Source organism: Xyrauchen texanus, chromosome 15 (genome assembly GCF_025860055.1).
Source record: "Xyrauchen texanus isolate HMW12.3.18 chromosome 15, RBS_HiC_50CHRs, whole genome shotgun sequence".
Lineage (NCBI taxonomy): Eukaryota > Metazoa > Chordata > Actinopteri > Cypriniformes > Catostomidae > Xyrauchen > Xyrauchen texanus.
The window spans coordinates 23,005,063-23,030,531 of NC_068290.1; the positions used below are offsets into that span (position 1 = coordinate 23,005,063).

At 36.9% G+C, this 25,469-nt stretch overlaps 5 protein-coding genes across 6 annotated transcripts in view; 1 reads left to right on the forward strand and 4 right to left on the reverse strand.

The window, feature by feature from the left end:
• The window catches only part of bcam (basal cell adhesion molecule (Lutheran blood group)), a 278,932-nt gene that overhangs the window by 117,313 nt on the left and 136,150 nt on the right, over window positions 1-25,469 (forward strand). The gene's annotated exons all lie outside the window — the stretch shown is intronic.
• apoc2 (apolipoprotein C-II) lies at window positions 30-2,955 on the reverse strand. 2 transcript variants are annotated; one of them, XM_052144519.1, is made up of 4 exons: window positions 2,801-2,955; window positions 2,169-2,231; window positions 1,108-1,284; window positions 30-675 (listed from the first exon to the last, which is right to left on the reverse strand). In XM_052144519.1, exons 1-4 carry the CDS (start codon window positions 2,938-2,940, stop codon window positions 579-581), a joined length of 477 nt encoding a protein of 158 aa, XP_052000479.1. In that variant the 5' UTR covers window positions 2,941-2,955; the 3' UTR covers window positions 30-578. The 2 variants fall into 2 exon arrangements, with proteins under 2 accessions (XP_052000479.1, XP_052000480.1); XM_052144520.1 differs by having other exon boundaries at window positions 36-675; window positions 1,108-1,264; window positions 2,801-2,852.
• apoc4 (apolipoprotein C-IV) lies at window positions 10,449-12,290 on the reverse strand. Its single transcript, XM_052144530.1, has 4 exons — window positions 12,081-12,290; window positions 11,910-11,952; window positions 11,712-11,799; window positions 10,449-11,189 (listed from the first exon to the last, which is right to left on the reverse strand). The coding sequence occupies exons 2-4, from the start codon at window positions 11,950-11,952 to the stop codon at window positions 11,015-11,017; spliced, it is 306 nt and encodes a 101-aa protein (XP_052000490.1). The 5' UTR covers window positions 12,081-12,290; the 3' UTR covers window positions 10,449-11,014.
• On the reverse strand, window positions 14,507-15,928 carry apoc1 (apolipoprotein C-I). Its single transcript, XM_052144541.1, has 4 exons — window positions 15,834-15,928; window positions 15,211-15,279; window positions 14,906-15,044; window positions 14,507-14,829 (listed from the first exon to the last, which is right to left on the reverse strand). The coding sequence occupies exons 2-4, from the start codon at window positions 15,263-15,265 to the stop codon at window positions 14,763-14,765; spliced, it is 261 nt and encodes an 86-aa protein (XP_052000501.1). The 5' UTR covers window positions 15,266-15,279; window positions 15,834-15,928; the 3' UTR covers window positions 14,507-14,762.
• On the reverse strand, window positions 19,196-21,554 carry LOC127656266 (apolipoprotein Eb-like). The gene is made up of 5 exons (XM_052144506.1): window positions 21,456-21,554; window positions 20,980-21,044; window positions 20,617-20,770; window positions 20,179-20,466; window positions 19,196-20,054 (listed from the first exon to the last, which is right to left on the reverse strand). The coding sequence occupies exons 2-5, from the start codon at window positions 21,032-21,034 to the stop codon at window positions 19,700-19,702; spliced, it is 852 nt and encodes a 283-aa protein (XP_052000466.1). The 5' UTR covers window positions 21,035-21,044; window positions 21,456-21,554; the 3' UTR covers window positions 19,196-19,699.

Here is a 25,469-nt window from a genome sequence, read left to right on the forward strand (position 1 = left end):
GTGCTTTTTCTAGAAATAAAAAAGATTACATTTGTTTTGAATCATTTATATATTTAAGGGCACACAAGTAAAGACAATTTTATTTTCTACAAATGTGGAGTTTTATTGCAAGGTGTACACAGAACCACTAAAAGTTGACAGAATACAAAATTTCTTCATATTAGCTGATCAACTACAATTAAATATTTCAGTCAAATTCTGATTTAACCTTGACGCACAATAGGTGGTGCCAGAAAGATAATATTTAGCAGCGTAGGGTCTCCAGTCTTCAGCCAAAAACTACTTGAGTTTTTACCTGATTTTACTTTCGATTTTAACCCCAGAACTTGAAATCATACTTATCCACTTAAACATTTTGTGTGGTGCAGTATGTGCTTTGGACGTATATTGCTGTATTGTTGACAGGGCAGAGGTAACAGACCATTGGGAGAAAAGAGTTCAACTATAATGTTTTCTCCCCAGATTGCACTGTCTTCTTGCAGGGTTCATGTAATTGTGGTTCCAGCATGGTGACAGACTCAGGACCAGAAAGAGATGGAGAGAGTTCTAGTATGGTATGCTACTATTTGAGTTGGGCCTTAAGAGCTATCTTGGGAGTAGAACATGTGGTAGATCTGGTCATTGAAGATCCCTGCATAGGTGGTGACAGCACTGACTGTTTCATCATACAGGTTCCTATAGGGAGTATAGATTAAAATGAGTTATGCTCTCCTATGCTACCTAAATTTCTATAAAGCCAGCATACTTTACAGCATAGGTTTTCATGAACACAAAAACAGGTTTGTCTCCATTTGCCCTGTTGAACAAAAACCAAAGCAGGTTGCCTGGTCAAATCAGCCAGGTCAGACTGATCAGTTGGCTGGTTTAAGAGAGGTTTGTTTTGCAAAGATTTAAGCCAATTAAAACAGTGTATATTGAAGTCTTCAGTACAGGGTCTGAGACATGAACCAAAACAGCCAGCTTTGAGGTGAATCACATTACATAACATTGAAAATTACATAAAGGTACAAGACTGTTTCTCTTCTTTTTTTATAGGACTCCTTAAACCAGACAAGACCAGCAAACCATCTTGGCTAGAGTCAGGGATACTTATACATTTTGACTTACTTGGCTTTCTCCTCCAGTTTATAGCCCTTTATGGTATCTACATAACCACTGGCAGTGTCAACACTCTTATCATAGTAGGACTTCAGGGTGCCCATCACATTGGCAATGGTTCCCTTCTCCTCCTCAGCCTGTCTGGGCATTCGGAAGCTCTCCGCTCCTACAATAGTAAGTCCAATGCTAAGATCATGCAGGCAGATTGAGACATCAGTTAATAATGGGCCCTTTTCACATTTTCAGGTTTAGAACGCGGAAGTAAAATATTGTAGGCTAAACTTCTATAGAATTTATGGGAGACCATTTGATTCAACAACATAATTAAATAAAATAATCCAAAAGAGGATAAAAATACAGAGTGGTGGAATACAGCAGTTAGAAGGCATACTTTTCAATGAAGTTTTTTCAATGAAGCTGTTCACGAGGGACTTTAAGACATTTAAGAAATACAGACATTACAGAATGAATTTAATAAAATTATGTGTATTGTGAAAAGTGCTATTTGAAATCAATAGCAGTAGTGTAATTTTTTTTTTATTAATTCCAAGGAAATATAAAACAAAGAATAATGTACATTGCGAATTATACGGAAATGCGTCATCACAGTCTGTGAAAAGGCTCCATAATAGTCCAATAGTGTGTGTGTGTGTGTGTGTGTGTGTGTGTGTGTGTGTGTGTGTGTGTGTGTGTGTGTGTGTGTGTGTGTGTGTGTGTATTTATCACTTTGTGGGGACCAAATGTCCCCATAAGGATAGTAAAACCCGAAATTTTTGACCTTGTGGGGACATTTTGTCGGTCCCCATGAGGAAAACAGCTTATAAATCATACTAAATTATGTTTTTTGAAAATGTAAAAATGCAGAAAGTTTTCTGTGAGGGTTAGGTTTAGGGGTAGGGTTAGGTTTAGTGGATAGAATATAAAGTTTGTACAGTATAAAAACCATTATGTCTATGGAAAGTCCCCATAAAACATGGAAACACAACATGTGTGTGTGTGTGTGTGTGTGTGTGTGTGTGTGTGTGTGTGTGTGTGTGTGTGTGTGTGTGTGTGTGTGTGTGTGTGCATACCCAGAGCAAGGAAAGCAATGAGCACTGTGATAGCCAGTAGCTTGTTCATAGTGGCAGGCAGATCTGTGGGGTTAAGTGCAACAGTAATTAGACAATATTTGCAAAATAGTGAGAATGTAAATGTGATCACAAGAGGGTAGAAATGTATTCCTTGTGACAATCTGAACTCCAATGCACCCAAGTCATTCCATCAAGTTAGCCTCTAATGCTACGTATAATGCTACATCATGGAATTGTTTATTTGAGTTGAAAGCATCTGCCTATTGCATAAATGTTAATCAAGGCATGAATAAGGGAAACTAGAAGGTCCCTTTCCCTTATGTCATGATGTAGCCTAAGCCTACTTGGGGAAAACCAAATAATATATGCTTGACACATCTTTGTTATATACTTATTATATTTTCAAAAATATATATATTTTTTAAATAAAATCATTCACTTAATGTTGCAATAACTTCAAAATACTCCATACAGACTTATGCCATGTGCTTTTTAGGAATTCAGCAGGTGGTTGGAGTCCTCTATAGTTGCTAAGCAATTAAGCATATTAAATCATATTATTCGTATAATTAAACATTTTTATAATGCATTTTTACACTTTTAACAAGTATAGGAAATATGAGTGTACTTACAGTTTCTCCTCAGCAGAAAATGTTTCAGACTGCTTAGCAGCAAAAACTCTTTGGCCTATCTTATATATGGGTTCAGATGTGTTAACCTGATAACCCAAGGGCCAAAGTGCAACCCTTTCAGATAATTGTTGTGCGATCATGTCTGTATTTGACTGGGGGTGGGTTGCAAGATAGCAAAGACTAAAAAGAGATTACCTGTTAAACAGATATGGCTCTTTGTAAAAGAGGCAAAGAGATTGATCACGTTTAAACTAATGCTGGCCATTGCTGCATTTGATCATCGTTCTTCCATTCAAGAATAAGGGGAGTTTGTTTCTGTGCTTGCTAAAATGATAATACACTGTGATAACACATTTTGTATTCTGCGCCCTATTCACAACCTCTAGACAGATAAATGTGCAATTGAACTTCTACACATTTCCAAATAAAGTCCTAAGTCTGTTTCACCACAGACACGTCAGCCTGTGTTCTTCAGGCTATCTGCACACCAGTGTGTTAAATGAATATTCCTGGTTCAATACAAGTTAAGCTCAATCGATGGCATTTGTGACATAATGTTGATTGCCACAAAAAACAAACAAAAAAAACCCAGCAAGAATCGAGGTTACAGTGAGTCACTAAAAATGGAAGTGATTGTGGTCAATTGTTTGGAGGATTTAAAGGCAGACATGTGAAGCTTACAAATGTAATAAAATCATTTCTTTAATTAATTGTTCTGTTAAAACTTGTGAATTATTTTAGCTGTAAAGTTTTTAAATTGTCATTTTTGTAGGCTGACATGGTTTGTGGCATTATGTTGTCATGCAACAAAATTGTAAAATTGGATACGACTTAACACCAATAAGGTTAGTAAGCGACTTTATCACACAAAAATCATGTTAACATGCATATTGTTTACCTCTTGTCTCTACATCTGAAACAGGCCCCATTCAGTTCCACTGTAAGTGCCTCAATTGGGGCCTGTGTGTGCGCGCGTGTGTGTTTGCGTGCAATGTGCGTGCATGTGGGTGCATGTATGTGTGTGTGCGTGTGTGCACGTTTGTATCTGGGTGTTTATTTCATTGTGTATGTACTGGTGGGATGTTTGTTATCTCAATGTCCACTGTCTACTAAGATGATTATCTAGCACTGGGTTCTATAAAAGCATGCCCTTGAATTGTTTTTATGTTCTTGTGCAGACATTGACTGTTATTGTTTAAGTTTCAGTGGAAGGATTCAGGTGTTGAAATGAATGTGATCATTAAACTTTAAATGCATTTTTCGCCAAAACTTATTACAAAGTTGGGCCTTTAGGTAATTATATCTTATTATTGATTTACAAAATGCCCAGATAGTGGCAGATTTTTTAAAACACCTCCAATACAATTAGAAAATAATAGAATAGAATGTATTCTGATATACTTTAATGTTTTTTATTTTTCATATTTCAAAGAGATGATGCAAAATATATAGAACAGGATTCATCTGTGATGTGCACAGAACGGGGGCAGCAGGGGTGCAAGCCCCTGCCCCTTTTATTTGCAAAGCTGAAGGTGCCCTTCTGGTTGTCCAGTAAAAAAAGTAGGAATTGTAAAAATTGAATTAAAATGGTTAAATAAAACAAAAATACAATTTCGTAATAATCTCACAATAACAGTAAACATTTGTTACTATGAAGTTTCTTTGTAAATCGTGGGTGTATTAGTGAAAAATATGCATATATAAACAGCGCGCTACAGCAGATCAGGGCTGATTCCAATCACAAGTGATTCTCTATGCCCTACTGTCTCTGTGGTACAGGGCCCTAGAAGTGGATTCTCTGAAGGGAACACGGAATTTCTGTATTAATGTGTCCTTCATCTTGTGAAATGAACTTTCGAGTGGTGTCTCCTCCCGATGTAGTGGGTTTTGATGGAGCAAAAATGTCGTTTTTAATTCGCCCCAGAGCAACGAATTGCACCACAGAGCATCAGAAGTTTTTTATTATCTGTTTGTGTTTCATGAAGTTACTAGGTTAACAGCAGATTCACTCTAAAATATTTTTTTCTCCAGGCCATAACTTGATATTAATTTAATATGTGAGTGAAATAATGTCTTGTTTTCTAGTCTCGAGCTTTCCGATCAGCACAATGATTTGACCTTGATGTTTGAGGATTTTTGATGATGTTTGACAGTAATTTCCTCATTTATTTTTCTCATTTTCTTTGTCATTTATTTGTTTTCATTTCAGGCAACATGTATAATAAATAATATGTAGCTTACATTTCAACATGTTCACATACTTTTAACTCATTTTTGATGCTACAATAATTGAATAAATACTTTAGAAAACAGAAATGATATTGCTTGCATTGCTTTTGTTTATTTATTAAACATATAGTTAATATTTTGGCTGTGTACTCACAGAATGACGCAGACACACCAACGCAGAACTAGAAATACAAACCAACACAGGTCAGATAAAATATCCACTCTATTTATTGTGTTGTAAGTTCATCAACAGATTAATACTCGATTGCTACTGCATTTCCAACATCATATGCAGTGTAGACAGCTTTATTAATTATAATGGGAGCGGTCACATCGTTTTCAGTGATAGACAATTAATACGTATTTTATTGAATACTGCCAATAACTGAAGGAGCTGTCTGATTCAGCCAAAGCCAGTTTGTTTTTTTGTTTAAAATGATAGACTAATCACTTTCAGAAAAATACCATGGTATTACCATTTATTTTGGACATGTAGGCTACCCATTCAAAACCATGGTGATGAGATCAGAATGGAAGCAGCTGAGATAAAATGATAAAGTGAGGGTGCAGAGATGAGAAAAGTGATTAGAACCATAGAACACACAACAAAAGATACTCTCATTACCATGGTTATACCATGGTACTGAATGATTATATTCATATTTTGTGATACTGTAATAGTACTCCAAAATGCTTGGTTTTACAATGACACATGTCAAAAAAAATGGGATTGTCAAAATATGGTGCTTTTTGTTAGGAATATTAGAAAGGTATTATAGGAATTGTCTATTATTTGTCAAAAAGGAAATAATTGAGAAAATTGTGTTTTTATAGAAACAAGAAAAATGCTAAAATGCACAAAAAGCAAATAATTAGTTACTTATATATAAGTACTAAAAAATCATTGCCCCTTTTTATATTTGTGCCCCTGTCCCTGCTGAGGTCTTTGCATGCCTCTGGCATTCATTACTTCCACATTGAAATTTATGAGACACAACTGGCTGGATTGAGCTACCCATAACCCATAAACTACGTATAAGATACACATATATATTTTCTCAGGCACTTTTTGAGTCTAAATAGATGCAAAATTTACATAATTTCAGTAGTAGCCTTCATCCAAATGACAATAGCCAAATCATACTGTTCATGTGTTGCACTTGCTATAGTTTCCTTCCACGTTGCTGCTTCATCAAATAGCAACGTCAAAGGTAAATCAAATCAATCTCTGACACATCAGTGCTACCTTGAGTTTGAAAAAGCATGTAAAATATGTATTTGTTCAAGCATATGGAATACGTATACCATTGTCACACAGAAAATCAAAGTGATATTGTACTCATTGTACAATAAATAAACTTGTACTCATTTGTAATAAACAAAAATATATATCTTGTGATAGTAAACTTATATTAAATAATTATTATAATTATATAATTATTATTACATATTATATAATTATAATATTATGTAATATTCTATAATGTTTTCCAAGAAAACATTTATAGGACCTTTCGCATTGTAGGCCAAGATATATCCTTTGGTACTTCTGCTGTAAAGATGATAGAGCTGCTTGTTTTTCAAAAATATTTATTAAGAGAAACTAGGAGTGTCAGTAGATTAATAATTCATCACAATTATATTTTTTAAGTCCAGAAGTTTGAAGAATTGTATGTTCTTCAATAAAAGGGAATTAAATTAAATAATATTATATTAGTTTATGTGTTGTACATCTCAATTTATTTAGCATAGCCATTAAGTTAGATTACAAAAATCGGACTTGTTTAAAATTATTTAAAGTCATTTTATGCCACTGTCAAATTTGCTGAGGTCATCTAGTGGGCACTGCCCCCTGGTTTAGAACCACTGGGTTAGATAAAACCATCCAGATATTAAATATTCAGTCATAACACCCACTGCAGAAAAAAATTTTTTTGGTGTATGACTGTATAGGGACTGTGGAGTTCATCGTTGTTGATTATACAGATGAGTGCAATGTCTGTAAGAACATTGACCGTTTGAGTCTGGAATAGACATACCGTTTCAATTATGCTGTTGAAATTCATAAATGAAATTGTTTTATATTAATATTAATGTGTCAAAGACTTTTTCCATTTTATACACATTGTTTTGTTTCAGTACACATTCAACATATACTTAAGCATATGCAAAAACTTAGGTGAATTTGCTTTATCCAGAGATCTTTATTTTGAATAAGTCTTGTTGTTTCCTTATGAGTCACTCAAAATCACATAATTGTCATACTCTATTAATACTGGATATGGTTAAAACAGTATCAAATACACAGATACACTATATACATTCAAAAAACTGTAATGACACAATAGCTGTGCTGTACACGCAGCTACATATCAAGCAGTTTCATATATAGATTTGAATTGAAGCAATGACAATGCATGAAGTAATGCATGTTACATATGAGACATGACTTTCTTGGGCACATCTTGATAGATCTGCCTTGTCTGACCAGAGTCAGTAATTAACAAGTTTCAGGCTCTAGTTTTCTTGAGGCAGGACGGTATCCAGCACTGGCTTGATGTTGGTGATTGCTTTGTCCAGGTATTCACCAATAAAGGGCCGCAGATAGTGGCCGTAAGCACCAAGAGCAGCCATACGAGCCTTGTCCACAACAGGCTCGAGCTCTGTGGCCAGACCACTGGAAGAACCACACAAAACACAACAGATTTACTCATAGGAAACAATTGTACTGAATGCAAGCAAAATTACATTACTGAAGGGGCAGGGCTGTTATCAAAGGGAATCTGTTGGTATCATAAAATGGAAATGGATGGGTAATGTTAAACACAAAAGGATGCAATTAGTGGCTAGAATGGGTAAAAGTAAGGTGGAGAGATTGGGGGGTTGTTTAAAGATTTGAGGTGATCACAGGGTTTGATGCTTACCTGAGAATCTTGATGGTGCTCTCCACTCTTGGATTTTTCTGCATTTCCTCAAAGAACTCCTTAGCTTTTCCTCCTGTGGGTGACTTCTCTAGCATTGGTTCAATGCCAGTTAGGAACTTTTGATAAGCATTGAGAATCCTCTTATAGAAAACTGCCTTCAGACCCTCATATTTCTCCACCAACTCTTTCTCTGGCTCTGGGATATCCTGTGCATATACACACACTGACACTAAAAGAGAAAAACAGAAAAGACAACTACATTTTGAATGATATTAATGAACACAATGCCCAACAAAATCAACACGCTTGCTCGCCAGTTGAGGCACTGATCAATTCTTGGTCAGGTCAAGTCTGGGCTTGGACCAGATTAAGTTCTGCACATGTATAGTAGTATGTCTATGTGGGTATGTGGTAGCCTAAATAACTGTTTCCCTCAACATGGTTATATGGTGAAATGCAATTGAAAGTTAATGCGGTTGATGGGAGTAACGCATGTCAATAATTTCCATTAGCATAATTAGCATTATTACATATTTTCGTAACCTCAATGCTTCACATTGAAAATGCAAATAGGTTAATTACATCTCTCTCATAATTCTCCAAGTTTGATCTGCCCAAAAAAAACATTCCCTCTGATTTCCTCAGAAATTTGCATGATGAGCAAATAGATGATCAGGCCCAATGCCTTCTGTTTTTCAGTTTTGCACCAATTAAAGAAGTCCAAACATCCTTGCGAGAATTTCTCAAGAACCCAGGAACTGGTATCTTACCTTGGAGTGCGAGGATGAGAGCTAATGTCAGCTTCATCTAAGAGATGAGACAAAAATGTACACATGGTATTCCTGCAGAACATCTCTTAATTTACTCTACAAAAAATTGTGTGAACATCACCTATTTTGAACTAACAGTCTTGTCACTTGGGATATTTCAATGCACACACCAAAGATTCCAACTTTATGATAATTGTAATACTATATGCAATAAATATGTATAAATGGTCATGCAAGGTTTCCTTTGCTATAGTTGCAATGTGCAGTGTTTTGTTGTGTCATTACACAATCAAAGCAAAACGAGATATATAGAGATGCATTGTTAGTAGTGTAATTCCTAGATGTAAATGCATGCATGTATAGTTTAGAGGAGTATAGTCAAGACTCACTTTACCTTGTGCTTTTGAGATGCCTGTATAGAGAAATGAAGGACTGGAGTCAACTGCACCAGCTAAGTCTGCAATTATATTGTCTGCCTTCCACCCATTTATCTGTCTGATCATTTGACCAAACAAACGTCATTGCAAAGTACACACACACACACACACACAATCACACTCATGCTGCATGCATACACACACACCCACGCAAGTGGACCTACTGATCCTACAGGACAAACATGCACACACTGGTTTGCTTTCTCAAAGTCCACTGTTCCCTGTGTGCATGACTGTGTATCAATAAGGCATGAAAGGATCCTTATGAAATCACTATTTGAAGATGTTTAAGTGGTCTGTTAGACCCAAGTTAATTACAATTAAATGGTACCTGCATACCTACCAGATGAAGCAGAAGATGCACCATTATCCCAAAATGACCTAAACTTCATTAGTTTTAAGTGCCCTTTTGGTGTCCTCTTGATTTAAATATACGGTATAGGCCTGTATGTATTCTATTATAATATAATATATGTTCAAAATGTAAACGCACTTCTAAAGACAAAAAAGTTTCAAAAAATATTTTTTAAATCTGCTCAGTCATGCATTTAACTTTTAAAAAATACAAATGAACATGCAATTTTCTACAACATATTCAGCACAAAAAATGACTGATTGTGACTATGTTGGACAGCTGGTTCTTTTTTGCATGTGTGTGTGTGTGTGTGTGTGTGTGTGTGTGTGTGTGTGTGTGTGTGTGTGTGTGTGTGTGTGTGTGTGTGTGTGTGTGTGTGTGTGTGAGCGTGTATTTATCACTTTGTGGGGACCAAATGTCCCCATAAGGATAGTAAAACCCGAAATGTTTGACCTTGTGGGGACATTTTGTCGGTCCCCATGAGGAAAACAGCTTATAAATCATACTAAATTATGTTTTTTGAAAATGTAAAAATGCAGAAAGTTTTCTGTGAGGGTTAGGTTTAGGGGTAGGGTTAGGTTTAGGGGATAGAATATAAAGTTTGTGCAGTATAAAAACCATTATGTCTATGGAAAGTCCCCATAAAACATGGAAACACAACATGTGTGTGTGTGTGTGTGTGTGTGTGTGTGTGTGTGTGTGTGTGTGTGTGTGTGTGTGTGTGTGTGTGTGTGTGTGTGTGTGTGTGTGTCTTTTTTTTGCAAGAATGGCAGAATCAGAGTTATTGGCTTGGATGTGGATACGCTAATAAGAGTGGAGCAAAGGCTGTTCAAAGGTTGTAAAAAAGCTTTCTACATGCCAAATAGACAGAGACCGACCTAGTGAACTTCAGCTTTGGAACATTACGTGTCTTATCTAGAACCTGTGGACCTATTTTAATTTTCGTGTGTGTGTGTGTGTGTGTGTGTGTGTGTGTGTGTGTGTGTGTGTGTGTGTGTGTGTGTGTGTGTGTGTGTGTGTGTGTGTGTGTGTGTGTGTGTGCATTAATTAGATTACAATTATTAAGCCCAAATATGTCTAACTTCTTCCTTTAATTTTGCATTATCTTTGTTCTCGTCTTTTCTTCCCTTTTCCATTTTCTGCATCCTCTTATCCTCTCATGCAAAGATTCTAAAATATCCATATCTGTGTAGTGATATTAATCAGCATTTTATTAGTTTGATGTTCAGAAAAAAAACATACAGAAAATATCTTTATGAATAAACTTTCTAAAGAAGCATTCTTTCGGTTTTAATCAGACTTCCATATGCATTGGGTGTCTATAAAGTTTTGCTGTATTTTTTTTAGTTGTACTGTTTTGCAATGGAATGAGAACAATGGATGCCTGGTTTAGTGTTTTAACTCCACCACACCACCAATACACTAAAATACACCTCTTATTGGGAGTCTGTTCTTCTTATTTGTAGATTTACAAAGTTCTCTTGGACTTTTTGAAGTATTTAGGCCGATCTTAAGGTGGACACCCTGTCTTTGAGTCTCTCCCAGAGGGAACTTGCTTTTTCTCTAGCCCAGTCTTTGTAAGAGTCAGCTACAGGCTTGAAATGTTCCTCATAGTACATGCCAGCCAACTCTGCTACGGAACTGCCAACATTTAGAACTTTATCCTTTGTTTCCCTGCCATGTAACACAGAGACATAGACATACAAAACAGATAATTGGACAAACAATAGAGCAACAAGACATAGAATATAAAATAAATAAATAAAAATAGAATAAAACGTTAATAGAAAATAAAGTATTTATAGAAATACACTATATATATATATATATATATACACACACACACAGATACAAATACAACTGCAAATACAAATCTGTTATATACAGAATCAAGGGAATGTAGAGAATGGCAGAAAATGTGTATGGTATGTCGGATAAATATAAATAGACTAAGCTGTGTATTGCACATAATTATTGCTCAATGGGGCAGTTTTAACTGTTCATGAGATGGATAGTCTGAGGGGAAAAAAAACTCATCCTGTGCCTGACATTTCTGGTGTTAATGTTAAATAAAATGTCCACACGCTAAATATGAATGTATTGTTATTAAGGCGTATTTTCCTCTGAAACTAGATTAAATTTGGTATTTTATTTTTTGTACAATGAAATTAAGTAAACAACTAATTATAGCAGTACCTGTAAGCCTGCTTTGCCCGTTCTAAAACTCCAACGATTTCTTCTTCTGAACCAGGAGTGGTCAAAGAATTGGACGTTATAATACATGCTAAAGACCATAAATGTAAAGATTTAGGAATATGTTGCATGATACAAACGTTTCTGTTGAGGTTTTTCAATGCACATCATCATAAGAAAAATAAACAAATGAAGACAGACCTTGCAGCATCATGCTTAGAACAAAGAGCATCAGTCTGGACATCTATGATATAACAATAAAAAGAAATATTCAAATGATGCAGATAGATTTCAAATAATTGCTCACATATACTGTGCATTAAACAGGGTAGACATTAGACCTGAATATATGCATGTGTATTAAATTTGTACCTTTAAAGGTGATGTAGTCTTTTTTTCTTCTTCTTCTGAAGAACTGTCAATTTGATATCTTATACTTCTGAGTTTTATCAGCCTCACTGTTGTTTTTCTGATGTTTTTGAAGAGGTTGTCTCAGGTTCAGTCAGTTTTTTTGATGAGTGATAACATCCTGCAGTTGTATTTGAATCAATTCTCATTCTGAGACACAGATCACCCATCATTTCTGAGAAAGCTCTGCCTGCTGTTTACTTAGATGATTCCCAATATTTGTGGAGAAGTGGTGCAATTATTTATACCACAAATAATACATGTTTATATTCATAATGACACTTTGTGCACAGCAGTTGCACAGCTATGTGCAAACATGTTGCTGTTTTGTTTTTGGGGTGTCCACTTGGGACCAAGGTGGGGTGGGGCTGTATTATTTCATTCACTGTCCAACTGATCTATTCATACTTTTTCATCAGTCCTTGCCAAATAAACTGCAAGAAAATTTTAGACTTTGGATGGGAGCTATTATGCTGTATTCTTCAGAATTCAGTATTCTTCTACGGTAGGTAGTTAAGTTTTATTTGTCAAAAACAGCATTATTTGTTGACAAAGAATTAAGCATATGTACAGCAAATAATTCTACGACTGATTTCTACATATTAGAACACCATATTTGAATGATTCCTGTTACTAGTTGCAACACTCACTGTTAGCTTAAATAGAATATGTTTCGACCTTGATCCATTGAGGCACTGAACAGAAAGTTTATATTTATCTCTTTTAGAAATCCAATAATGGGATGGTTTTCAAGGAAAAGGGGTCATGTGGTCAGTCACTTCACTGCTGAACTGAAGAGGTTTAAATTAAGAGTGTATACTGATCATTAACCAAGAACAAGCAGTAAATTGAATCTCATGTGGGAAGCTCTTTGACCACATGAGCTCTTTGATACAGATTTATATACACACACACACACACACACACACTGGCGGTCAAAATGTTAGAATAATATACAGATTTTGCTGTTTCAGAAGGAAATTGGTGTATTAATTCACCAAAGTGGCATTCAACTGATCACAAAGTATAGTCATGACATTACTGATGTAAAAAACAGCACCATCACTATTTGAAAAAAGCCATTTTTGATCAAATCTAGACAGGCCCCATTTCCAGCAGTCATCACTCCAACAACTTATCAATTATGATTATGCTAAATTGCTAATTTGGGACTAGAAAATCACTTGCTATTAAATCAAACACAGTTGAAAGCTATTGGGATCATTAAATGAAGCTTAACATTGTCATTGTGTTCGTTTTTGAGTTGTCACAGTATGCAATAGACTGGCATGTTTTAAGGTCAAAAATGGCAACAACAAAAAACGTAGAAACAGCTTTCTCTAGAAACTCATCAGTCAATCATTGTTTTGAGTAATGAAGGCTATACAATGCTTGAAATTGACAAAAAACTGAAGATTTCATACAAAGGGTGTACACTGCAGTCATCAAAGACAAAGGACAACTGACTCAAGAACAGAAAGAGATGTGGAAGGCCAGATATAAAACTAAACAAGAGGATAAGTAAATCAGAGTCTCTAGTTTGAGAAATAGTCACCTCACATGTCCTCAGCTGACAGCTTCATTGAATTCTACCTGCTCAACAACAGTTTCATGTACAACAGTAAAGAGAAAACTCAAGGGTGCAGGCCTTATGGGAAGAATTGCAAAGAAAAAACACTTTTGAAACAAAAAAACAACAGATAATTGGAAAGATTGTGTTGTGGATCTTAAAAGATTTTGAGGGATCATCGCGGCTGGCCCACCGGGAAAAGTCCCGGTTCTCCAATTGGCCAGTCCACCCCTGCTGTAAGGTGCATGAGAAGTGCCTGACAAACAACACATCTATGGCAAGTGCTACAGGAAGCGCGGGGTGAAACATCACTTGAGTACCTGGACAAACTGATTAGACAGTTAGAATGTAAAGCTCTCATTGCTGCACGTGGAGGATTTTTTGAGGAGAACTCTTTGAAGTAGTTTAAGTATTTATTTATTAAGTATTTATTAAAATATTTTTCCAATTGTAATAGTAATTTTTCATGTTATTAATGTCCAGACTATACACTGTGATCAGTTGAATGACACTTTGGTGAATAAAATTACCAATTTCTTTCCATAAGAGCAAAATCTGTACATTATTCCAAACTTTTGGCATCCAGTGTGTGTGTGTGTGTGTGTGTGTGTGTGTGTGTGTATATATGTTTTTTCTGTTAGAAATAACTAACTACTAAACAATTTACAATTATTTCAAGTAGCATATACTGTAGCTGTTAGGTTGATACAAATAATACATTGGAATTCAAAGAATGTATTCATAATTATTCAATATTAAGTTGTCAGATGCCATGACCTTTAATATTGGTTAATGTGAACAAAACAATGCAACAAATTAGTCCTTTTTTTTCACTGTTTATTCTTTTGGAGAAAAAAAAATCTGAATTTATTTTTAGATTTCCACAATTTTTCAGAATATTTAACAGAGCACCTCACAAAACTGTAAACTATTGTACAGATTACACAAATGACAAGATCATAACAGTGTGAATTGTAACAATTGTGCCTGTCAGCACAAAAGGTTTGGGGTGACATCACATAGTCTGTGATTGTAGGGTTGTAGGGATAAAGGGCATGAGGTCAATGGTTGTCATTTTAATTTGAATTGAAGGTTTCACCCAGCTTCTGCTTCATCTTATCAAACTGCTCAGTAAACCAGTTCCTGCCAGACAAAACAGATTTTAGCCAATTGACAAAAGTAAGTTGTTGTTATATGTATATATTAATGATGATCTTACTTGGTTTTGACAGCGAACTCGCTCTGTTCAAACTGCTCGAATGCATTCTTGGTCTTCTCTGTCATGTCCCCTGCAATCTCCTTCACTTGGGTGTGGAATTTGGCAAAGTGCTGCTCCAGTGTGGGCTCCTCTTGGGCCTCTGTTTAAATTTCAGTTGTGCATTTTAATTGTGTAAATCTAAGTTGTATGCCTGTAAAAATTGCATAAGGCTATTGAGGACGGTTTTCTTAGGTCCTGGGAAAATGTATCAATACAAAATCGCCAATGTGAGAGAGTGTGTAGAAGGATTAGAGGTTTGATTTTACCTGTGTGTGCAGCAAGCACAAGCATCAACACGACTGCAGCTAAGTACAGTTTCATCTTGTCGGTCTTTTCTGTAACATAAAAAACGCCTTTAGAAAGCCAAATAATTAGTTCGAGCGCTTTAGGCTGAAATTATTTGATGAATACGTTGGAAATAATCACAAGTAGGCCGATACGTAATTTTTCGTCCGATATTCGGAAACTAGCACCTGTTACTGCAACTTTGAAAGATACTTTAAAAAAACTATCTGCTCATTTAATTCAGTAGCATGCGATAATTAGCAAATTTGTTGAAACCATGGCGTTGGGTTGTTGTAATGGGTTGTGATACTTTAATTTGTAATTCTCTGCAGACAATATTTGCTATGTTTATTATATTTTTAATTTACTTAGCAATAATAGGCCTACTTGATACTAAAATGGAGTAGGCTATACTAAAAATGACGATGCCACGTCGCCAATATACTGCTTAGCATTATTTAATTGTTAGACGTGAGAAACTAAAGTGTGTTTACTGTGCCGGTTCGCTGAGTACTCCGTTTAAAATCCCGCACAAAATATTAACAGTTTGGAAATAATTTATCAGAACAAGTAAGCTTTAAAATATGATTGGAACTGATCATACCTTTCTTGTATCCCTCAAGAGAATTCAGTTGAGATTGTAATGCCCCACAGATGGCTTGGCCCTATATAACGGTATCGAGCTGACGTAGTGCGACTACACCACCTCTGACCTATCAAGACCTATCCTGAGTATCTTCTTATTTCTGCGTCATGTCACAAACATCCGAGTCGCTTAAATGGCTAAAGAAAAGTAAAAATGTTTTTAGCGATGAGTAAACACTGTTTGCCATAATAGTTGTAGGCTACTTCCAGGTGTTTTGTTCAGATATTCTTGGGGAATTAACATAATGTAGCCACAGTGGAAGCCAGTAAGTAACCTTTGAAACAACATTAATTTCAAATGAAACAATGTTGCAAAACAGTACTCTGTTTATCTGGTGAGCTAATACCCTGGATAGTACAACGTCCATTCATTATCAGGGATTTTAAAGCAAAGAACCATTCTGAACCTTATTGATTACAAATTAAAAACAGACCTTTTTCAATCTAAAAGTAATATTGTGAAGAAGCTACAGCATAAGATTAGATAGAGATGTGTGTGAAGTGAAGCTTATTTGAATGTAGTTACATAAGCTTTTCTTCAGTCAATTGCCCTAATGCTGTCTCATACATGCAAAAGTATGGTAACCTCCGATCAGCTGCTTTGTAGCCACCTTTGTGTTTTGACTGATCTATGTCAGCAAGATGATTCCATTTCTTAATCTTCATTGACCAGATATCATGCACACTGTGTTATATTAGACATAATGTATTGTAGAACAGTATGTTAATATATTCTGTTAATTAAAAAACCCTAAATATCAGATTGTTAAGAGTTATGTATGACATTACATAAAATGTTGTATTTGACATGTTTATGTCATATTTCACTGTTCTGCTGCAGGACTGGAGAGGTGGTTAATGTTTCTGCATCATCTCATTTTTACTATGAAACATAGGCAGATTAACTCAAAAATAATGTATAGATTTGAGAGTAAAATAAGGTCACAGTGACTAAATTTTGTCTTCATACAGTATATCACTCACTGTAATACACACACCACACCACACAACACTCACAAACACACGGTTGCTCAGCAATTTTTTAAATAAAGATAACTTTAATTACTATAAACTAAACTTGATCCTAACTGAAATTTGTTTGCATTATTAGAACATTTTAAAAAAGCATTATTTAATTTATGAATGGATTCTTTATCCAAATGAGGACCATAGGAAGGTTTTGTCTGATTTAGCTCGCTTCTGTCCCCAAACTATAGCTACACACACACACACACACACACACACACACACACACACACACACACAGTGAATTCACTGTGGGAAGCTTGAGAATATATTGTTGATGATCGACACAAACCTGCACAGGAGTTCTTGTTGGGCAACGGCCATTGAACTGTTTATTATTTATTCAATCTCTAATTAAAGAAGATCTCTGTGCCTGTGTTATTTTTTAGAATAACATGCTTTCTTTTACTATGGCACATCTAATAAAAGACTTGATCTTTCTAGGAAATGCTGATGCTTCAAATCTGACAGCATAAAACATGTTGAAAGTGTCTAGACTCAAAAGAGAAGTGAGGCTCCGTGCAAATGAGGACATTGTTTGTGCGAAACCATACAAAGAGGCAGTGAACTGACATTACCTCTGGCGGGGGGCTTCATATTGTATGAAGCCATTCAGACAATCTGAAGTTTCTTTCTTCCTTCCTTTTTTTTCTTAAAGATTTGAATTATTAAGTTATTATTAGTTAACATATTAACAACTCATATCAGATTACAAGGACTGAAACACTGACGCCTAAATTGTGATGATTGCTAGAAATGATAGGTGAAAAAAGAGCGAAACTGTATGTTTGTTAGTGCTAGTGCTATTATGTGTTTGTCTTCCAGATGTATGAGTGTGAAAACAGCTAATAGAGCAGAGAACGAACAATGTAAACAGTGGCACAGCATGTTCCTTTATGCAGCAGACCTGCAGGATTCGAATGGAATTTGGGAGCAGATCTCAACACGTCTTCCTTGAGATTAAAATTATTGCAAAAAAGACATAGAGACATGAGGATAATGCTATGAGAACAGGACCTTAGTTCTTGAGGCAAAGCCAAGTTACATGGACCTGATAGTGAAGAAAAAAATCTGTGTGATTGTTAAGGAGTTTGAGGAGATGAGGAGAAAACAGAGAAAAATTGGATGATTTACAACGAACATCTTTATCACTCAAATTAGATTTTGAATATGTGTAAAATGGGTATGTTATGAGATGAGTTTGTAGAGTTGTGGAAAGAAACTGATGCTGTTTTAGTCAAGGTGGGCACATCTGTTCTGTCTTTGCTGTTTTGTTTGTTTTTGCTGTTGTTTGTTTGTTTGTTTTTCTTGAAAACACTGATGCATAGATATATTTAAAGAGACACAAAGTGTAGTCTTACTTGCGCCTAACTGAATTTGGTTTTGGCTGAGAAGCTAAAATGGATTTATAAAAACTATCATTAAATTCATATCAGCAAACCTTTCCTTGAACTTTTAACAAACATGATCTTTCTGTACTGAGGAATGGGTTAAGTCATTCTGAAGAAGGATTAGTGTGAAAGTCTTGCCCACACAAGTCCTATTGTAAATGCAGAAGGAGGCAGAGAGATGCGTGACACCTTGCTGAATTGAGAAATTGGGGAGTGAGAGGATGTTTAGAAAATAATTACCCACACACATAAAAAAGTATTAATCTAAAAGCATAAAATCCGGAACAGCTTTTTGTGTGCATATGTGTGTTGTGAATCAAAATGGTCCTAACTCTTATTACAACCTCATATCCAAAGTATATTAAGTGGCAGAGTATGTATTTTCACCTGACTGATCTCTTTGCCAATTATTAAAAGGATGATAACGATTACAGGCCAATGACCAGAAATATGCTACAAGAATTGAATAATGAATACTTTTAAAGTGTATTGTCTGTCTGTTTATGTAAATGATCTACAGTTTATTTATAAAATTAAGAAAAGCATTTTACTCAAATCGGTTTCTTTCATCTGATTTTTTCTAATTATTCATTATTTTGGATTGTTGTATACACACCTGTATATGGGTAGTTGGCATTAAATACATTTGGGAAGTTGGCATGTCTTTCAGTGTGACATGCAATACTCCATTTAAAATTATTTTAAACAGCATTTGCCATTTTCTAATTGTCATGTATGCAGCTTTTATATCCTTGTATGATTTAAGACATTACATGCAATTTTTGTACTTTAAAAAGTCCACAGGACCATTTAAAATGAACTGATGAAGGCAAAAAGCCATTAACAACTTTAAAAAAAAAAGTACTTTATAAAGACTCTTGACAAGAAACGTACAAGAAATGTGTTGTGTGGCTGGACACAGATTTATTGCAAACATATTCAAACAGTGCACACACACATGAAAAGTAAAAAGGCATTAATATGTGGAGTTGTGGCTAGCAAAGATAATCTCTGTATATATTCTGATAGTTCAACAGTTCAAAGCACTATTACTGTTTTTTTATTTTACTAATTTGAAAGGTGTATTATATCTCGGATAACTTCCAAGACAGTTGAGTCATTGTAAAATTGCTCTACTGTATCCTTACAGAGGACATTTACTGAAAGTATATCCTCAGACAGTAGGTTAATACTGAGAAAGTAAACATGGTTAGTAGTACACTGTTATTCTTTTGTACAGTAATGGACAGCACTATTTCAGTCAGGTCCTGTTCTTAACACTTATCAACCTCCCATTAAATGAAAAAAGCATGTTTTGGTGACATGTGACCTCCCATTCTATCTTTGCTTCTTTTTTAAGTTTGGTGATAACAGTAGATTGTTCTAACTGTAGAAGTATACAGAGCTCTTAAGCCTGAGTGGGAAGAGCTGCAGAGGCCTCCTTGATCTTGTCCATGACGATCTGCAGTTGCTCACGGATCTTCTCAGAATAGGGTGTGAGGAAGCTTGTCAGCTCCTCCACGTGTCCCTCCAGGGAGGTACGCAGGGACTCAGCGGTCTGCTCCAGCTTATCTTTCAGGGCTCCAGCCTGAGTTTCCAGCTGCTCACTCACCTCCTGGGCCTTAACCAAATCACCAAAATCACCCAATTTCTGGTTGACACCCTGCTGGGCCTGGCTCAGGTAGGGTTCAAAATGATCCTTCACAGCATCAGCATTCTGGGAGGCACGAGACTGCAGCTCTCCCATGTAGGTAGCCACAGTGCTGCAAGAAATTAAGAAGATTAATTGATGTAGTCAAAAATCATCCTCAAGAGTGCTGAACTAAACCTGTTGCAATTTCAACCACTTGCATAACATTGAAAACCTAAGAAAGCATCCTAACTTACTTTCGGATCTCCTCTGTGTCCTTGTTCAATCGCTTCTTTAGTTTGCGGGTGTATGTGTTCACACGGTTCTTCACATCATCAGCGTTCTGCTCCATCATGGTTTTCAGCTCTTGCAGGTATTGAGTGGAGCGTTCTTTGGCATCCTTCATGTCAGTCTCCAGTTTGCTAGACAAGAGCTGGAGATCCTGGCTCAGATGACCTGTAGCATCAGAGGCGTATGGAGCCAGCTGGGTTTGAAGATTGTCACTGTAGGTGTTCAGCTCAGACATGGTGTCACTTATCAGGGTGCTGCAAAATAAATCATTGCACAGGAAAATGTTTAGGCAAATGTGAAAAGACGAATATATGGTTGTTTTAGTAACTATTGCTTTTTTGCAACATACATCACTAACTGTGTTCTGTGGGTAGATATAGAGATTCTGAACAATTCTTACTTACTCAAGCTCTCTGCTAAGTTGGGAGCTCTTGATGTTCAGCACCACACCATCAGCATGTGTGTTGAGTTCTGCCACATACTGCCAGAACCGTTCCACCATCTCCTCCCATCTGGGCTGGGCGGCATCAGCCTGGAACAAGGCACGAGCATGGCAGCCTGCAAAGAGGTGCAAATGAGACTTTTTTTATTTTATTTACATATAAAATTATACACAAATGAGTGACAATAAGTGACTATTAAGAATCAAAAGTGAAGTGATGTGATAGCTGGAACAGAAGCACAACAAACAGAACTGTCCAATCACTGTGCATTGCTATTTTATGTCAAAATAGAAAAACATTGCCTGAATGTGCTTAATATCATACCAGTTATTACTGCCAGAGCAAAGATCACTGTTAGAGCCCGCATTTTGATGGACATACAAGTACACCTGTAGAAAATGTAAAGCAGGACAAATCTTTACATCTTAAATCAATGGCACAGAAAATAGATCACATATGCATAGATTTGTATCAGCTCTGCATTGACCAAGACATGTCATACAACTGAGACTCCAGAGTTAGGCCTAATGTCTATTAAAATGAATGTGAACAAGTTTAAGTTTAAAGATTATTCACAGACTTTAATTATTATAACGTCAATAATTTCAGTCTGAACACTATTCCATAAAAATCCACATCTGTAAATTACAAACTGACTCCTGAAAATCTTGATAAACTATTTTCTTGCCAATAAAATACCAATTTAAGCGTTTCAATTGTTTACAAGAAAATGCCAGATTCTTACACAGAAACTTAACCGTAAAAAGTTGCCTTAATAGTTAAGATCGAGTTTAACTCACCTGAGCAGACTGGTTTTCTACGTGTAGTGGGAGAGGTGATGCCAGCTCTTTTATACAGTCCCGGGACCCACCCGCTGCATTCACAGTCGCGGCCACGTGATTTCGCCTTTGTTCTGAGCTCGCGCATCATCCCACACGTCACTGCAGCCAGCAATTGTGCGAAGGCCACATGTTTTGCCCCAGTTGGAGATACATTGTGCAATATTCAGTATTCCTTTTAGAAGCTTTTGAGCGCATATCACCAATCACGTCGTGATAAAGTATTGCTGATTCCTTGCCTTGCATGCCTTGTTAAAAAGTATAACGATTAAAGACATTTAAAACATTAAAGACAAAAAGAGATTTTTTAATTGTTAGTATTTTATGCTACATGTGCATAACGTCTGCAATCATTCTGTTGAAGAGAATGCATACCATAGGCTAATATTTTATAATTTAGCCTGATCGGTAAAATCGATGCATCTCTTTTCAAACAGGCCATTTAACAAGTCGAAAAACAGTAAACGGTCCCGTGAGACCAGCCCTCGTGATTAATGATACAATTGTATCCTGGCAAAGGCGATAAAGGCAGTTGCCTAGTGCGGCAACGCTCCCTGGGGTGGCACGACCTAGTCGATAACCCCTGCACAGAGCTGGAAAGATCGCGATGAGAGAAAGGTGCCCCGAATTGTGCCACCCCGCCCCAGGATCGCTATGGGTGAAAGGTACCCCCAATCGTGCCACCCAGCCATGAGCTTGCAGTGATGGGTGAGAGGTGCCCCAAATATGCCACCCCGACCCCTGCACGGAGCTCATTAGATCGCGATGGGGAAAAGGTGTTCCGAGCTGTTCCTGACAGCCTACACAGCCTTAAAGGCTCTAAATGGTTAGGATTATATATGTTCATGTTAATATAATTTGCCTAATATATATATATATATATATATATATATATATATATATATATATATATATATATATATATATATATATATATATATATACAATGCAAGTGAGTGTTGGACAGAACCTTGAAGCTCCAAAAAGCACATAAGGCAGCATAAAAGCAATTCATAAGATTCCAGTGACTCCAGTGATCTATGTCTTTAGAAGTGATATGATAGGTGTGGGTGAGAAATAGATCAATAATACACTTTTACTCTAAATCTCGACATAAACTTTCAGATCTGAGAGTGAAATTAAACAGGCATCACGTGTGACTTTAAGATGTGAAAGTAGATATATAGAGTAAAAAAACTGTTTATCTGCTTCTGAAGACATGGATTTAACCAATGGAGTCTTATGGGCTACTTTTATGCTGCATTCACACAAGCTACGACAATAGGTAGGCTATAATGTTAATAACAATAGCAAAAAATCAGTTATATAAAATATTAACAGGCTACTTCAATTAATACTATTTTATGTTTCCATTTTAGACCTAATAATAATTAGGCTCATCATTAGGCACATTGTGTCACGTATGTGAGAATGTACTGTAAGCTCTATGCTTACATTTTTAAATGTGACTTTCTAAAGTCTTCAATGAAGAGTTTTCATAATGTGTTCATTGTGTATGATATATTCAGTCATTTTGGTTATGGTGTAATGTCGTGAATTTCTGCTGATTCCACCCCCCATTTGATCACAATGGCCCTCCATGTCTAAACGTCCCAGTGTAAGGTAAGGCATTCTTTAGTTTCACCCAGACAGTTAACTCAGTGAGCCTTACATTTCTTTCAGTAGTTCTATTCTGACCACATATCCCAAATAATTTGAATAGGATTGAGATCTTTTGTAAAATGAATCTTTTTTTCTTTTTACAGCCAGAAATGACTTGAGTATGTTATGATGTATGATTATGTTTTTCCGTGACAAAATAAGACAAGCCTTATCAACCACAATTTAATTCAATGTATTCATTGATGTAACCTCTTGTCCTAACTTGTCCCTTTCTCCTTATTCAGTCCTTTTTTATTCACCCCTGCAGCTGGTGTAAACAAGCATGGCTTTGGTAAGCATGAGGACCCAGATCGATCACTGCTCATGCAGAAGTCTACTTTCACATACAATTCGATTTTTATTCATAAAGTTTTATTTTTATTTAAGAGAGTTGTTTAAAGGAATATTCCAGGTTCAATACAAGTTAAGCTCAATAGACATAATTTGTAGTATAATGTTGATTATCACAAAGATAATTTAGACTTGCACCTCCTTTTCTTAAAAAAAAAAAAAAAAAAAATGGTTACAAAGAGCCACTAACAATTGAAGTGAATGGGGCCAATTTTGGAGGGTTTAAAGATAGAAATGGTAAACGTATAATTTTACAAATGCTCTTGCATTAATTCTTCTGTTAAAACTTGTGTATTATTTAAGTTGTTAAGTTGTTTAAATTGTAATTTTTACAGTCATTTTAAGGTTTGTTTACATAACATCATCTTGGCAATGAAGTTGTATAATTGGATATAACTACACGGAAAAGGTTATAACACTAAAATCATGTTAACACATATAATGTTTATGTCTTGTGGCTGCACTTTTGAAAGAGTGAGCATTTTAACATCTACAAATTGGTTCCATTGACCTCCACTGTAAGTAAATCACTAATATTATGCCACAAATTCTGTCGATTGAGCTTAACATGTATTGAACCTGGAATATTCCTTTAAAGCTTTTCTCTTATAGAGTATATGTGTGGTGAAGTGTGGTGAAGAAAAACATCTGATAAATATCTCGTCAAAACGTCTCGTTCCCTCCATCAGGGAAGGGAGGTTACATCCGTAACCTAGACGTTCCCCATCTGTCGCTCACTTCGAAGTTGTGTCGAAGAAGCGACACTAGGGGTCCAATTCAAATCACGCCATGTGCTGAGCCGTGTACGTGTACTGCTGACACAAGAGCGGGCAGGTATTTCACATGCAAAGGCGACCAGTTGTGTCAGACTGCATGTACCCTTCCCCAATGCCCCATAAAAAGTCGTCGGAATCCTTTTGGTTACCCTAAGTTAACAAGGCGACGCTTGCCAACCTGGGAACGGGCCGAGACTAGCAGGGCCTCTTTTTTCCCTCTTTCTTACACGCATCGTGGGAAGGGGGTCTTACCCAGTTTCCTATTCTTTCAGGGGGAAAAGACCCTGCAGAGACCACACCTGCAACATACACCTTCAAGGTGGAAGAGGACAGCCTCCCCTCCAACCTCTCCTGCAGGAATAGGAGCACTGACCTAACTGCGCACCTCTGTAGGTCTTCAGCCTGGGAAGAACACCAATTCACGAACAAGCGCCACGTCAGGGCGTAAAGTTGCCTGGTAGAGGGGGCTCTGGCTTGACTGATCGTGTCTACGATGGCAGTTGATAGACCAGCTAGATCTTCCGTGTCCCATCCAGGGGCCAAACGTGGAGGTTCCAGAGGTCTGGGTGCGGATGCCAGAGCGTGCCCCATCCAGGGAGGGGCTGTAGCGAGGAGTACGAGTTCCGAGAACCAGGCCCGGGTGAGCCAGTAGGGATCCACTAGGGTGACTTGTTCCTCCTCCTCCCTGACCTTGCACAGCACCTGTGCAAGAAGGCTCACTGGGGGAAATGTGTACTTCAACAGCCCCGGAGCCAGCTGTGTGCCAGCGCAGTGGGAGGTCTCTCGGGAGGCAAACAGGTCTACCTGGGCCTTGCCGAATCGTTCCCAAATCAGCTGAACTGACTGGGGGTGAAGCCTCCACCCTCCACCAGGCCAGAGTTGTTGTGACAGCACGTCCTCTACCATATTGAGGTCGCCGGGGATGTGAGTGGTGCGCAGCGACTTGAGTCGCTGCTGGCTCCAATGGAGGAGATGATGGGCGAGTCACAACATGTGGCGGGAGCGTACGCCGCCTTGGCGATTTATGTACGCTACCGCGGTGGTGCTGTCTGACCTGACTAGGACATGTTTGTCTCAAACTAAAGGGAGAAACTTCCGCAGGGCAAAGAAAACGTGCCCCTTGCACACAGCGCCCCAACCTGATCTGGAGGCGTCGGTCGTGACCAGGTCGCATCGGGACACATGC

Coding starts and splice junctions, on each gene's coding strand:
- apoc2 (XM_052144519.1), bottom strand. CDS start 2,940: ATGATCGCACAACAATTATCTGAAAGGGTTGCACTTTGGCCCTTGGGT. Junction 2,232..2,800: donor TTTTCTGCTGAGGAGAAACT/GTAAGTACACTC, acceptor TTAACCCCACAG/ATCTGCCTGCCACTATGAAC. Junction 1,285..2,168: donor CATTGCTTTCCTTGCTCTGG/GTATGCACACAC, acceptor GCATGATCTTAG/CATTGGACTTACTATTGTAG.
- apoc4 (XM_052144530.1), bottom strand. CDS start 11,952: ATGTCCAGACTGATGCTCTTTGTTCTAAGCATGATGCTGCAAG. Junction 11,800..11,909: donor TCTAAGCATGATGCTGCAAG/GTCTGTCTTCAT, acceptor TATGGTCTTTAG/CATGTATTATAACGTCCAAT. Junction 11,190..11,711: donor CGGGCAAAGCAGGCTTACAG/GTACTGCTATAA, acceptor GTTACATGGCAG/GGAAACAAAGGATAAAGTTC.
- apoc1 (XM_052144541.1), bottom strand. CDS start 15,265: ATGAAACTGTACTTAGCTGCAGTCGTGTTGATGCTTGTGCTTGCTGCA. Junction 15,045..15,210: donor TGTGCTTGCTGCACACACAG/GTAAAATCAAAC, acceptor AAATTTAAACAG/AGGCCCAAGAGGAGCCCACA. Junction 14,830..14,905: donor GAGTTCGCTGTCAAAACCAA/GTAAGATCATCA, acceptor TTTGTCTGGCAG/GAACTGGTTTACTGAGCAGT.
- LOC127656266 (XM_052144506.1), bottom strand. CDS start 21,034: ATGTCCATCAAAATGCGGGCTCTAACAGTGATCTTTGCTCTGGCAGTA. Junction 20,771..20,979: donor TGCTCTGGCAGTAATAACTG/GTATGATATTAA, acceptor ACCTCTTTGCAG/GCTGCCATGCTCGTGCCTTG. Junction 20,055..20,178: donor GACACAGAGGAGATCCGAAA/GTAAGTTAGGAT, acceptor AATTTCTTGCAG/CACTGTGGCTACCTACATGG.